At 39.8% G+C, this 15,781-nt stretch overlaps 1 protein-coding gene across 1 annotated transcript in view; it reads right to left on the bottom strand.

Annotated features, from left to right (window-relative positions):
* Positions 1-7,302: 7,302 nt before the first annotated feature.
* fam135b (family with sequence similarity 135 member B) overlaps positions 7,303-15,781 on the bottom strand; it is a 55,496-nt gene continuing 47,017 nt past the window's right edge. The window contains exons 16-18 of the mRNA XM_016661911.1: positions 13,960-14,167; positions 13,228-13,341; positions 7,303-11,800 (exon numbers count right to left, since the gene is read on the bottom strand). Of these exons, the coding sequence (XP_016517397.1) occupies positions 11,595-11,800; positions 13,228-13,341; positions 13,960-14,167 (528 nt within the window). The 3' untranslated portion in view covers positions 7,303-11,594. The remainder of the gene's footprint in view (positions 11,801-13,227; positions 13,342-13,959; positions 14,168-15,781) is intronic.

The raw sequence follows: 15,781 nt of genomic DNA, 5'->3' as shown, positions 1-15,781 counted from the left end.
ATCAGAATATGTAAAGCTGTTTCAGTGCATCACTGGATGTTTGTACAATAGCTGTTTGTTATTTCAACTGCATCATGTTGTTTATTTTTATGTGACTTCTGAAGGTTACAATGTATTTTATTTAGGGGTGGCAAAGGGCCTGAGTATTTCAGGCATTTTGTAAACCACGAGTCATTTCTTTTTCACTTCACATTTCATGCTACTTTGTATGTGTGAAATACAAATAAAATACAACAGGAAGGATGAATAGATTTACTTCCTGTTTACATGTAACTCCACCATGTTCTTCTCTCACAACTGCAGTGAGTTATCACTTCCATCTACATGTAATGGACGTTTGTCATGAACATCAGCATCACTTGTGACATCCCAAAAATGACCAACTGGGAGACATCAACAAGAAGGAGAACATACTGGAAAAAACAGAGATAATGATGGAATTCCACTGGAAACCAGATGGTTCTGTTTTTAACATCTTTAAAATCAGTTTTGACCGAGCTTCCCATCCTCTTGCAGTCGTCTTGTGATGCTACAGGAGATTCTGGCCATAATGTAGTTTGTGATTGTCATCAACTTCACGTGTTGGTTGTTTCTGGGAATGATTGAAGGAACGACCTCACAAGGAAATGCAGACGAAACAAATGTCCTGCCTTTTTTTTTATTCCTTTAAAAAAAAGGGAGCCTGGTTCTGTGTTGTTGGAGACATGAGCAGCCTCACATGTTGCCTCTGCAGTCAGAGTCTCCAGATCAATAGCATACCTCTGGACACTTGGGTTGATTCCTGCACAGCTCCGCTCGTTAAGGCGCCTCTGACCTACAGCTTTACGTCAGATTAATTCACCACTGCACATTATGCCGTATAACAGCTGAATCGTAATTTAAAGAGCACTGCAGGGTTCTCATATTGACAAAATGGCCTCGTTGCCGAGTCTTTAAGTAAGGATGCTGTGTGTCATAAAGGAGTGGAGAGCAGAGTGTGGCAGCACCATCTGCTGGACAAAGACAAAAACATGTGAACTTTAGAGAATCTTTTTCATTTGAATCCAGTTCCTTGAACGTATTCATCCCACATGAAGTTTTCCATATTCTGCCACTTTATCAAACCCACAGGCTTTGATTTGATGTAAAAGACCAAAACAAGGTAGATTGTGATTGTGATGTGGATGAACGTCATTTGACTCACGAACAATATTTAAATTAAACATCTGACTTTAACCACCTGCATGTGTATACATATTGCATATTTTTCTCCTTTTTTTTGTATTTTCTTAGTTTTATTTATTTGTTTCTGCACCATTATATCAAAGCAATTTCCTAACCTGTAAACTTGATCACTGCCAATGGCAATAAAGTGAATCTGATTCTGACATGTCGGATAAAAATCAGCTTTGATTTTATGCTCTGTTTGCTTTGATATCTTGTGATAATATACAAAAACACTAAATCCAATCCAAAAGTATTTTATTGATAAATGCATTACAGTCCAGTGTTTCTCATCTTGTCATGATTTCCCTCCTGCCGTTCTTTGTCTCTGTTCTCTCTGCTGCCTATATAAACTCCTCTCCGTTGTCTCTCAGTGCCAGATCATTCGTCCACATTGTTGCGGTTCTTGTCTGAGTGTCTGATCGTCTACCTGACCTGTTTCTACCACTGGCCCACCTGTCTGCTCTAAACCTTCACATACCTGGACTCTGATTACCGCCTCACATTCTGGATTTGTTCCTTCTAGTCAACCCTCGCTGTTGTTGACTTGGACTGCTCACTAGACCGCTGAGCTTTGGACAAAATAACCTCTCCACCTCCCAAAGGGGAAACCTCAACATTTGATTCTTGTGAATAGGGTTACCAGGTAACCAACTGACCTGGCTGCCAGAGTGTCCACTCTCGGTGACATCATTGTCCCCGGTTTGAAGTTTCTAGAGTGTTCATCTCTACACTGTCCTGTGGGTGAAACAATCCCTGGTAAACAGAAATATTCCACTCCTAATCCGTTACGTCTCAGTGGAGTCAAGATTGTCAAAGTTTGAGAGGATTTCCTGAGGAAATCACCTCTGCCGAGTAAACCACCGCTTCCTGTTTCCACAGTACTTCCTGTTTCTTATTCCAACCACTGACCTTCCTGGACTTTTCACAGATGATGACCTCACAGCTAAACTGAAGAAGAAAATCTACCGTTCTTCCAGTACATTCTAGCTTTTGTAAATGAACTCACTTGATCTTTCCTTGGTTTTGGACAAACCAGAACATTATCCTGCATATCTTCACTGCTGCAGAAAACCTGATTTCAATTGATGGTTGATTAACAGGCTTTTGCTACAATCTGAAGCAGGGAAACATCAGAAACATGATGGACAACGTGCCTCCAGGACCACGGTGGGAAAGCACTGGTATAGTCTACGTATACTCTTCAAATTCATATCTTTAAGTGTACAGAGACATATATATGCATCTAAAGAAACAGGCAAAGAAGTGACTAAACAGAGAAATAGCTGAAAATAGTTTGCTGCAAATCAATCATGATCTACATAATTTGTCTTTTTTGAGGGAAGAACAACCTTTGAATGTCAAAGTGAGTGTCAGTGTACTGTCACATGACACACCGTACAACGTTGATGGGAGCTGTGTCAAAAAGTTTGACGCAAAACTTTTGACAATCTAATGTCATTCGGTTCTCGGCTCAGTTTGTAATTTGTTGAAAATGTCTTGTTGAAAGTCAATCCCGTCCCGTCGCTGATGACTCCATATGTTCTGTGCAGTCACAGCGCAGGAAGTCTGCCAAAGTCTGGCATGAGGAGTGAAGTTTGAAATGTTTTCATCTAAAGCCGCTTTCTTCCTCTTCTAATTTAGACCGGAGTGCCTCACTTTCAAACAGATTAACTGGACGGCTTGTTTGTACAGTATAGCTCATTGCAAAATGATTTATGCATAACAGAAACCTGCTATGCCAACCTGAGTTTGTAGACCTTTATTGTTACACCCTGGGACAGACTTAAGAAAACAGCACGTAGGGGGCAATGGCCCAGGGCCACAAGTTTTGGGACGTGTCCGACATTTATTCTTTTTTCTATAAATGTATGTTTTGCAAACAATCAAACATGGTCAGCCAGGCGAATGCTCAAAATGACCATTCATTATTTTCTACCCACGAATGTAAAGGCCTACATATCAATCTACTGTAAGAATTTTGTGTGGGTACGGCAACAAAACTGGCTCAAACAGCAGCAATTAGCAACACTTGATGCTAACTGCATATCAGCTGAGCTCATTAGTATAGCACTAGTTCTCAGTGCTATACTGGTAAAAATGTTAAAGGGTTAATAGAGGAGCCATGTTGTGATGACTTCCTGAAGGCGGACTTTCAGAAAGAGTAGGAGCTTCTTAAAGAGACAGGCCAAATTTCAAGGCATTAAATCGGGAACTAAAAATTCTTTAAAGTCATATTTGATATATATGTAGCATTTTTACAACATCTGAAGGTAACATAGCTACTGAATTGTGCTATAAATTACTATATTCTTGAAAAATGCATATTTCCTCTTTAAAGCAATGAATTAGGTTAATTAGCTTTATAAAAGTTTAGATCTAATTTTGAAAACGCATAATAAAGAGATTTTTTTTTCTGCTGGAGATGAAGGGTGCAATATAAGCAAGAGCCATCAGTGCCAATGATGTGAGCCTATTTTTAAATGTCTGCTTTGTATTTGATTGACAGGAAATTGGACAGAAGCTTATTGAAGCCTTTTGGTCCCTATTTCCACCTCTCTCTCTATCAAGACCACTCTGTTTTGGAGCTTGAAGTTAAAAGGACTCCTTTCCTCTGCTGTCTGCTCTACATAATAACACACCACACTTGTTTTTTTATTTTATTTATTTTTTATTTGAAAGCATGTATTTTGCGCAAAGCCATTAGCGTTCTCGTCTCGAATACACCGCTTCAAAGAAACACCTTTTAAAGTAAACATGGCCGCAACAAAAACCACGCTTCCCCCTCCCCACTCCTCCTTTGCAGGAACAACTAAACAGACGCAGACAGTTATGACTCAAAGAAGTTCAGCTCCGAGTTCCTTTGTCTTCCCCGATGTTTAGGTGTGAAATCCTGCGTCATGGGAGATAATGAGACCATGAGAGATCCTATTACCTTCCAGCAGCAGACAGTTTCACGGCAGCAATAATTACTCCCAGTGGCGGCTAGCTTATTGACGACGCCTGCCCAGAGCATCACTCTGGGACTAATGGTTTCCATCCCTCACAAGGCAAACAGAAGAACGAACACCGCCTCAATCAGTGATGAGAGATTTAATGACAAAATGTATTTTTCCTACCAAAGCGGAGCGACACGTGTAGAACAAAGATGCACTCTTGTTTGGCCTCCGCAAGCTAGTCTGTGGGAGGACTAGCTTGCGCAGGTCAAGCTGTAAACAAGAGTGCGGCTTTCTTTTTCATATATTTCAGCTAGGATTTCACTGCATTCGACGATAACCGAATGTGACTGAGCGACTCGCGGTTAACTTGAAGCGAGTAAAAGCCAGCTCTCTGCTTAGGTTGGTGGTGACGAAGTGATGTCTGGAGGCTCGGGGCGGGGGAAAAATGAGCTCCATTGATTTCAGGTAAAGGAAGGTAGGGGGGAGGAAAAATACAAGGAGAGGGACTCCGACAAGCCCCGGTTGGCTCGTGTGTTCAACATGTGGTGACAAATCGGCCACAGAATAAGAAAGAACACCCAGAAATCAAATTGAGTATGGATGGTTTGAGGGCTTGGATTTATGGCTCCTGAGTATAACAAACATGGAAGTCATAATGCGATGCAGTTCAGATGGGGTGTCAGTGGAGAACTGCCACTAGGTTTCGTGTGACTTGCAAGGACGACACAAAAGACAAGTCGCTGTTGTCCCACAACAATAGAATATCACAGCTGAGAGAAATCTGGCCTCTGAAGGGCAGGGAAGAGTCCCATACTGCATATTAATGCTGTATCAGTTAAAGGGGTAGTATTATGTAAAATTTACTTTTTTGAGCTTTACACCAAGTTATGATATTCTCTCATCAAAACATTACCTGGAGTGTTGCTTTGATTCTTTTATGTATGTTTGAGGAATCCTATAATCTCCCATGGCAACCATTCAGCTGTGCAAAAATGCCTTGGTGGAATCTAGTTCAACATTCGTGACACATCTCCTCCGAACTGCAGTTTCCAATTTTCCAAGCTTTCACCTCACAGAGCAGCCCTCCCCCATTCTGCTCCTTCAGACTAGCCAGCAGCAATTAGCAAACACCTGGAAACACATCAGCACCTGTTGAGCTCATGACAGAAGCTACTTCTCAGTAGCTGCGTTTCCATCACAAATGTCCGCCTCAAAACTTGTCAATATTCCACGGATGTTGAAAAAACAATTTTGTAATTGTGATGTTTCTATTAAATATGGAACAAAATTAAAATCACTCAATAAGTTTGTTCACATAAGTCATTAGTAGGGATGCTCCGATCAGGTTTTTTACTGCCGATTCCGATACCGATCACCAATAAGGCCGATCTCTGCTGATTACCTGGACTGACTGTTAACTTTTTGCTTTAGGCATAAATGCTACTATGTGATCTGACAAAATAAAAAAATGATCTGGCAATAAATTCACCTAATTTAGGCATAAAACATGGAAAAATACTTGTAAGTACAATACAGCAGCTATTCAGTCAAAAAGGACTGAAAAACCTGGAATCAGTAAAATATTTAATAGTAAGGCTCTCAGTACCATAAATTATACATGAGTCAAATAAAGCTGCATATATCAAATAACATCAAGTAAAAAAGGAAATACTCACTCAAAGTCAAACGCAGGTTTCATCAAAATAAACAATCCTTCCTGATAGCATGGCGGCTAGCTGATTAAAGCTGGTTCTGATTGGTTGTTTCTGACCGAGCTGAGTAATTGAACACAGGAGGAGGCAGAAGAGATCGATTATTTTTTAAGAGATTATCTGTCTTGTGTTAGAACAGCGAAAGTTTTAATACATAAAATCTTTTCTTTTCTTAAGTTATGTGCAGAGGTTCGGTGTGAGAGTCACTGCCAGGCGGAGCAGAAGCGGCGCTCCGTCTGTGAAATATAACTGTAGCGGCGGTTCAACAACGAGAACAGAACCGGCGTCTTACACCGCAGCTCGATGACTTAAATTATTTTTCAGGTTAATTGTTTTTGCTTTCTGACCGTGATGCTAATCCGGGTGAGTGTTGGTAGTTATGCGCTGCTTTACTGGCTGCTCCAGAGGTCCTTTTTTCCTGCGTTGAGCCTCGATGTAGCCAAACTCCGTCATGTACTTGTTTTTTAAACGTCACATTAGATTCGTCGTGTTGATGCATTTTGACGTGCTTCACCCCCGAAGTAAATTTCCACCGCAACACGCAAACTTCCCTGTTCACTCTCAGAGCGTTCAAGTTCCACACCACATCGTTTAGGATTTACTGCTGCGCGCTTGCGCAGTGTGAAGGAAAGAGATCAGCCGCATACGCAGGCTGCAAATGAGATACGGGAACAAGAGACCGTGATCGGCGATCACCGATCATACACTTTTTCACGGAAATTGGCCGATTATGATCGGTGGCCGATCGATCGGCACACCTCTACTCATTAAAAAAACAAGCCATGCCATGTCTGGTGGTCTTCTTTGTGGTTGGCGATAGTCACATTTGGTCGTGTGACTTGTATAATGTGAAAATATGTTCTATTGTGATTTTGCAAAATAAGCCAAAACTTAATTGAAAAACAATCAAAATGTCAAATTATGCAATTGTATGGTCAAAAGAAGCACAGCTGAAAAGCGAGGACGGTGTTAAAGGGTTAATAGAGGAGCCATGTTGTGATGACTTCATGAAGGCGGAGGTTCAGAAAGAGCAGGAGTATCTTAAAGAGACAGAGGCCCAATTTCAAGGCACTAAAGAAATGCGATATATGTGTGAGAAATTAAGAAAATTTTATTTCATTATGTAATATTTAGTCATTCTGTTAGGACTAAATGAAGAAAATTGAAAACATAAGCTCACTGTGTTGTATTCTGGACTGTGTTGCCAGAGACAGGAACATCGATTTTCCCATGATGCCACACTAGCAAGCCATCTGAGATGTGTACAACCCAGACAAGAAAGACCTCAGATGTTGTTACGTAGCCATTCACATATTAAAAGGTAATTAATTATTGGCTAGCTAAATTTTTTTATTTACCATCACTTGTGGTAATTTTGCTCAAAATTGCAGAATTACATGCGCTAAATTTAAAGGGAAGTTAAATGAAGACTCAGGAAGGCAAAAATAAACGGAATGCAAAAGGAATACTTTTTTTATCTAACTTCATTGGATAGTACTATGATATATATACATATATATAGTATTTTTAATTTGTTACATAGAACACAAGCTACTTCAGAGTACATACAGTATGGTCAGCAACATATAAAAATATTTTAGTAATATTGGCACAGATGTAGTACTAGTTAATGTACTATACATGTATGTAAGTAAGAAGAAATCAATGGAAGTTCCTCACAGTGACTTCAAACTTTTTTACATTCAGTTCAAACACAGGAAAGGTAGCTGAGCAACGGTGTAGAGAACACTTCTGTCACATAAATAATTCACGCACTCCAGTAAAGGGCGATTGAATACAGAGAGGTTCAAGTCACATAGTTCTGAAGGTTGACAGAGAAACTGAAAATGATGAATTGGGTTTGGGGAACACCTCAAAACGCACCATTAGCAACATCAGTTCACTCTTTTACAGCTACTGGGCTGTACGTAGCAAACGCTGTTTTCCACTGTGTGATCAGACTTCAAAACTATCTAAATGTGATTTTGTAACTCTTGCGACAATTTACCCTTCCGACAGAGCAGAAAACTGTTTTGTAGCTAACTTTGAAGGGCACACTCAACCGTTTTTTTCTCTGGATTTATTCTTAGTGGCCAAACGCAGGCTCGAGCCTCATCCAGAGAAAGCGTGTGTATCGGGGTGTGTGAGTAGCAAAACGAGGCATGGCAGCTTTGCGTTGTGGCGTTTTGAAAATGCTTCAAAACTACGGCCAGGTGACTGGAGTCACCAGCTGTGTTTCTATTAACCGTAAAATTGTGTAAATTGAAATTACGGAAATAAATGTGCTCAATGGAATCATGCCAATTCAGAAAAACTTGTGTTCCTCAAAACGTTTTTGCACTAAGATGAGGTGGTTTGTTTCGGTTGTATCAAAATTTTTCGGATCCCACGAATCACATGATCAACAACCAAATGTTACAAAGATAATGACAGAACAGAGGACGAGGATGATGCGTTTTTTTTCTTCTTCAGACATTCATGTCATTCTGCAACATACAACTACAATTTCCCCAAAACGCCTCAGACGTAGCTGCTCCCAAGTAGGCGGGGCTTGTTAGACCAACACCTGAATAAGATGCCAACGTCTCCTCTGATTGACTGATCGATGACGAGCGCTGAATTATGAATACATGTCATGTAAACGTTTACATCTGTCGCTGCCATGATTTTTGAAAACTTGTTGTGTGAACATGTGTGATTTTGATTTGATTTATTATTTAATAGAAAAGCCAATTGCGAAATTGTGTTTTTTCGACATTAGCAGAAAATAGACAAAGATTTGCGCACATTTGTAACAGAAACACAGCTAGTGACTATCACTGCTTACAATGTAACAGCTTCCCCAACAAAAAAAAGCACTTTGTCAAGTTATCAGTTGTTCTGCAAGACAGCGAACAGATGAGACCAGACTTTACCTCTCACGATAAGCACACGACACGACCTTCAGACCAAAAGAAGCAAGTGCAATCTTCTAACAGTAACCACACACACACACGAAAAGCTGTTTGTATTCTTTTAAAGCTAGTAGAGGTTGATTCAAGGTTGTCAATAAAGTGCACTTGCCAACAAACCAGTGCAAAGGTTAAAATATATCTCTCTGTATGTACATAAATACATTACGCAGCAGATCCATGTCACGCAGCGCTGCTGGGTATGAAATGCCTAATGAAACGTTTCCAGCTTCAGAAAATGTAAACACAATACGATGGATATGTTGATAAACGGGGGTTTTCACAAAACCGCTTGAAAACCACATCATGCAGTGTGCATGTAGCAAAGAAATAAAAAAAAAATCTCTCATTATGCTGATGACATTTTGATATGCATCATGATGATTTAGAAAACAACATAGGTAAATCATGGCAGTTCATTCAAAATCATTTAAATTTCCTGAAAAATGAAAGCAATGAAACGCTAATCTACCCTTATTAGAAACTTGTGGACGTCAAATGAGGATTTTAATCGAGACATTAAAAAATGTCTCATTAGGAAAATGATGGCTATTAAACCATAATGTTGTAGTAATTAGTCATGTTTCTTTCTCTCGTTATATAAGCTTGATTATATTAGTGAGCCTGTTTACTGCCTGTTTGTCTCATAACTAATAGAGATCCTTCACAATAAGTTGATCTAATAGCTTGGGGTAGTCATGCCTCTACAAATAATTGGACTAAATAATCAGCTCAACTGTCTGACCGAGCCTCAGCCTCAGTAGCTACCAGATGGACAAAATCATTTAGATAAATACTGGAAGAGTAAATGCACCAAGCAGCATATTTTTGATAAAAGTATTTCAGAACCAAACCAAAAAACTTACAAAAGTTTTTCAGATTTTAGTTTTTTAAGTGAAGCCACCAGCATGTTGATCATAGTGAATCTTATGGCGCCGTATTAGGGTCAATGTGGATACATACATTTCTGTATGAAAAAAAACAATTGTTTTTTTTGTTTTTTTTAGAAAAAAAAAGGACATTAATGAGTTTAAAAGTCAAACATTTTCAAACGTAGAAAGTTTTAGGCTTTTGAACATCCAATATTTTTTTTTCTAGAAAATGTCTGAGATTCACTTCCAAATTTTTGAGATTTTTTGGCGGAAACTTACTCATTTTTACCTACACTGACCGTAATATGTTGTCATTGAACCTAGCTAAAGATAACATATTGGCTGGTCGGAAAAATGTAATAATTTAGAATTTTACATGAAAACACTTTCCGGGCTAACAAGGAACACCTAGTGGGTGGCAGACTCTAATGCTATGTCCTGACACTTGGGTTGTACCCAGCCTTCTTTGTAGAAACGTGTCTCTAGACTTTTTGCCCTACGACTAAAGGGAATGTCCTGTTCTGTTGTTTGTGGAGGTTTCTGTACAAAAAGCAAGTGGTTCAAGCTAAACCCAAAGCTGCAGGTTAGAATCTGAAAGCACGTTTGTTTTTACACGCATATTATTGTTTAATATAAACACAGAGGGAACATTTATTGTAAAATCTTACGCTTTCAAAACGGCCTAAAAGTCACACTTATGAGGGCCACACCTGTTGTTAGAGTTGTACAGTAACACAGAATTTAATATAGCACTAAAATACTTTTAGAATGCGGCCTCTTCAGATTTAATACTCCTTCATGTATTAACCTGTAGCTAATATTTTTTCTCATCTAGAATTCTTGAAGTAATCTGACAGATGCATTCAATCTGTGTTATGGACGTCAGTTTGTTCATGTCGATGACAAACCGTCCACACGCACCAGGATTCTAAAATGTTGAGTGTAAACACCTGCACACCATCGCTAGATGATGATGTCGTTAAGCAAGGATGTCATCATCTAGCCAAACCTGGAAACTTTGCTATTAGATTTAGTATTATTTTACACCCTTATAGTTTTGTTTTAAACATTTTTAAATGGGCAGATATTTATACATGTGAGAAAGGTTACTAGCACTTTGTTGTTGGTGCTTAGTGTTTTCAGTAGCTTTGTTGGCTGCTGTGGGGTTTGATCAATTTGCTGATTGGAAAATGTAAAAGTCTTTAGAAACATAAAATAACTCACTTTTTGCTTAACATTTAGACAACTGAGCTAAAAGGCTATGAATGAAGTCAATTTTCAGCTACAGCCTGTTCCACCTCTCCCCACATGGGACAACATCAATGGAGCTCACACAAAGACACGGACGTTCACATTTAAAAGTACTTACACTGTAGATACGTAAAAATAAATAATTTTAAACAATATATCTCTTTTGTATAAAGGAAGAGCTGTTTCCTGTACAACAATATACTCCATGTACAATCATAGGGTTAAACACCGCACATCTATTGCATTGGTTCTACAGACGGTGTGAAGAACAACATCGGTGTGACTCTTACCGAAAGAATTCATCAACCAGCAAACGCAGAATGTTTTAAATGAGGTCTAAAGGGAGAGCAGGGAACGCCGTTAGCTTCTGCTTGTGTTTCTGGCTGAGAGCGTAACATAAGGCAGACAAAACATCCTCCGTTTTTCTCTTTATCGCCCTCAGATGTTTCGTGTTGGGTAGCTACACGTCACACTCATCTGAGTTTTCAAAAGGAACAGTCAATACACACTAATTCTTTTAGGACGATGGCTAACGAGGCTAAAAGGTAGGATTTACAGGTCGGACCTTTTTTTTTTCTTTTTACATTCGTAACATGGACTGTACAGAGTAATGAGAAAACGTAGACTCTCCACTCTCGGTTCTGGTAAGCTGTGGTTCCACTGCCTCTATTTGAAGTAGTTGAGCCCCGCCACCAGGAAGAATTTCTCCAGGAAGAGCTCAGAGTCCAGGACGGCGATGTGGGCAGCGCGGCCGATCAGCGTGTTGGCCGTGTTTGGCAGGGCGTGGAACACGTTCTGCCGGATCAGGTGGCACTCCTTGGCCTCCACCACCGGCTGCAGGAGGTTGTTGATCATCTCGGTGTAAACGGGCCCTTCAGGACAAAATGAGGGAAGATGCAGTGAGACAACATGAAATTGTCTTAAAAAAAAGTGTGTTATGGACTAAATTGTAATTTTTTTGTGAAAAGTAAATCACACTAGCCCGGTTTATAAATTCTAGTTTGTTTGTCTAGAAAGTCCGGTTCGCTTAGGGAGGTGTGAATGTGTCATCGAACTCTGATACAGACCAAGAAAAGCAAATTCTAGTCTGAAAGAACCTCGGTCTTGGTTCGGTTGAAATTAACTCTGGTGAGATTTGAATGCATATGTGAAAGCAGGAAGCATTCTGAGTAATGTGTGTGTCTAGCCTGGCCAGGGCCTTCATGTGCTTTTCTATTGTCTTCATATCTCGCTTGCAGCTCAGTCTTAGTTTTCTCTCTTTGACTTGGATTCCTCCAGTAGAATTTATTCTTTTTTTCTTTTCTTTTTAAAGATCTTGACAGGTGCAAGACAGAAAAAAGTGAGTTGTGAGGGGGGGAGACATGCAGCACAGGTCATTAGGTCGGGACGCAAACCAGTGACAGCCACGACAAGGGTCTCCATGCATGGGTCAGCTTTACCCCTGCACGACCGCCACGCCCCTTCTGGTAAAATCTCTAATGGGCCAATCAGAGAACAGAAAGAAGTTGTGAACGACAAAGTGGATTTTCTGTTTTGTCTGTCTGTAGTTTTAGTGATGGCAGTAGAGGAAGTGAAGGAAGCCTTTCGGTCTGTGTTGGCCACGCCTCCAAATTAACATCAACAGCCAACTGGTTCGGCTCAGCACTTCTCTCTGCAGGAGAGGACGGCTGTTTACAGGCAATTTCAGGTAAGTACCGGTAATTTTCCAGTAATGAACCAGTTCAGTGCTTCGTAACGTTGAACTGGTTCATTACATATGTCATGGACAAACATCAGGGATTGGGTCAAATTTAAACCTTCAACAAGGTCCAAGCCTCCGCCGAGAACCTGAACCCTCTGGACGAAGCAAACAATGTAAAACGGGCCGATTTTTTTTTTTTTTTTTTTTGCATGTCTAGTGCCAGTGAGAGAAACGGCTCATGGTCTTTCACCAAAGACTAAAGAGAGATCCTACAAGCACGAAGATCTGACACCACTCCATTTTTGTTTTCATTTCATGCACTCTGTGTCCTCTTCAGACATTTCCTTCAAAACTACCTTCTTGAAATGTTTTATTTTTGGTTTAAAGTGTTTGGCCCAAGATACAATTATGGATTTATAACCCTATGTTACCAAAATTAGACAAAATGACAACACGTTTGTAATTTTTCTTCTGGTGTTCCAAAGGTGCCCTTCTTTTCCACTTGAGGAGCTGACCCCTCAAAATGTCAGCACCCACCACAGAGCAGCAGAATATCATAAAAGACACAACCTTTGATAATTCAAGTTTTTGGAATCCCCCAAAATCTACACTTCTAACCTGTGGTCCTGTCTTTCAGGGCAGTCGTGCACATCTCTATCCTGGCTGAGTGGAACGGGACGTATCGGTCCTGTGGAGACGCCACCAACACCACATTCTTGAAGTACTGCAGCCCTAAAAGCCCAACAAAAAAACAAAATAAAAAAAACAAAACCCAAAACAAAACAAACTGAATGAGATTGCTGCTTGTTTGAGAGAGAAAGAGAGCCAGAGACAGGTAAAGAGGGCAGGAGATGGAGGAAGGGGAAGAAATCAGTTGTAAAACACAGAGTACAATCATCAAACACAATGACGGGCTTGATATGATAAAGCTGTGTGTTGTTTTTCTTTTTTTCTTTGGTCTCCTGTTGGCGTGCTTTTAAGAGAGTTCACTGTTGAGTTACCAATGACAGGGTTTTGGATCATTTTGTCAGCCTGCTGCAGCTCTAGTGGAGAAGTGAAAGAGAGGGGAGCAGAGGGGGGAGGGGGGTTTCAGGCTTATCTTCTTCATGCCTGTGTGACAAACGGCTGCTTTGTTCCACACTCACAGTAGGGAGGCCTCTCACAGTTCGCTGGTGAAGGGTTTGCGTGTGTGTGTGTGTGTGTGTGTGTGACCAAGCTGACACACGGAAATTTGACAAACAAAAAAGATGAGATGACAACTTTTTTTCCATGAATATTTGAACAGAGGGCCTTTCAAGTGGCAGGCTGTAAAGCGGGGCCGTCGGCTCGCTGCCTTTGTTCACGCCGTACCTGGTTTCTGACTCAGGAGGTAGAGGAAGGTTTTCCGCGGATCGACGTGATCTCTGAAGGTGAGCTGCAGCAAGGATCCCGACTTCTTCAGCTTCTGCATTAACCACAGACCTAAGAAACACACACACACACAAACACACAGAAAAAAAGTTGGGGGAAAATCACTTTGCAATTTAAGAAATGACAAAATGTCAAACTTATGCAATATCTAGGCATTTCCATTTTGTGTGTACATGAGTATGATTGACAGTGCTAAGACCCTCTCCCTGGCTCTGATTGGTTGTTTCTGACCACAGGTTGGAGGCCGAGGATCTTAGTTTTTTTTACAGATTACATGTTTCATGATGATGGTACTGTCAGAACATAGTGACAGTTTTAGTAGCAAATATGTAAAATAATAAATAAATCATTTTTAGAAAAGTTGCCTACTACAGCTTTAAGAAGACGAACATTGGTATGTGCAATATATCAATGCATATACCATTGGTACATTGGTATATTCCCATTGGTACCAATGGTACCGGGAAAGAAAAGTTGTTTTTTTTTCCTGGAACAGATTAAATTCAGCTAAATGTGAACCAAATTTATTCAGAAACTTGGAAAAGTCAAAAATGGTTTGTATACAAGCACTAGAGCTATCCGGTCTGGAAAATGATGCACTTTTAAATGTGATTCTATTGCTAAATATTGAGATGTTTCCATTATCCCATACTGTTCAAACTGTTGTTTCTTCCAGTAAACCAAATCTCTACCGTTCTCTCACCAGTTTAACAAACATGTCAGGTTTGAACATGTGAGCAGTGAGTTCACCCAGCTGGATAAATGATATCAATACTGCGTCCAATCAGACCGAAGCAATTATGGTATTACCATGACGATTCCAATACCATCCATTTATTGTGACAGTGAATGAACTTATGAAACCTTATACGTTTTTGTTGTTGTTTTTTTTACCGTATTGGTCAAAAACAATAAATGTGATACATTTTGTCCATATGTATGATTGAGAAGAAGACAAACAGGTGATCTCATGAAGACAAAGTGTTTGTCCAACCATCAGTCGATCATTAATGAAGGAACATCTTGTGACGGATTTGGTTTGTTCTGCTGTAAACAGGTGGTCACATAAAAGGTTAGTACACATAAAATATCCTCAACGGCACCATTAAGCAGATTTATGTGCTTTTTCAAAACATCTTTGTTCAGCAACTCTCTGCAGTTAAGTTAGACTCGCATCTACTTCTCAAGGTCCAGCTATACATCTAAGTCATCAAAAACACGACTTCCTGTGAAAAAAAAAGACGTTTTAGATTGGTCTTAGAGTCGAGAAAGCAATCAATCAGAAAACCAGAGTTCATCCAGGGCTGGTCGAGGCAAAAGTTAGCTTGGAAAACTCCAAAAAGCCTCCCAAGAGTGCAATTTTCTGATCTTATGTGAATTTTTTTGGTTTCTTTATGATGCCACATAAGGAGGAGTTTCTGTTCGAGATGTTGCCTCAGGTGAACCTGTTTAACTCACGTGATGTGAATTTTAATGAACACAGAAGGTTACATTAAACATCTGGGTGATTTTAAGCTGATTAAAGTGTATGTCAACTTCTGAATTAGAAAAAAAATTATATAAAATTTATTTTTTTACCAGTAATATATTGTGGCATCTAGCGAACAAATGTAATTTTGATAATCTGATCTTACCACTTGGTAAGTATTCTGGTCTAGTTAGCAACCTTGAAATAAGAGAAAACTTAAGTACCTTTATGGAAGTAAATATGTGCCATCAGAATTTGAATAAAAAATGCATCCGAATTCAATTTTTAAAAAAA

This window comes from Poecilia formosa, unplaced genomic scaffold (assembly GCF_000485575.1).
Source record: "Poecilia formosa unplaced genomic scaffold, Poecilia_formosa-5.1.2 Scaffold349, whole genome shotgun sequence".
In the NCBI taxonomy this organism is placed as follows: Eukaryota; Metazoa; Chordata; class Actinopteri; order Cyprinodontiformes; family Poeciliidae; genus Poecilia; species Poecilia formosa.
This window is presented reverse-complemented; position numbering and strand designations above follow the sequence as displayed.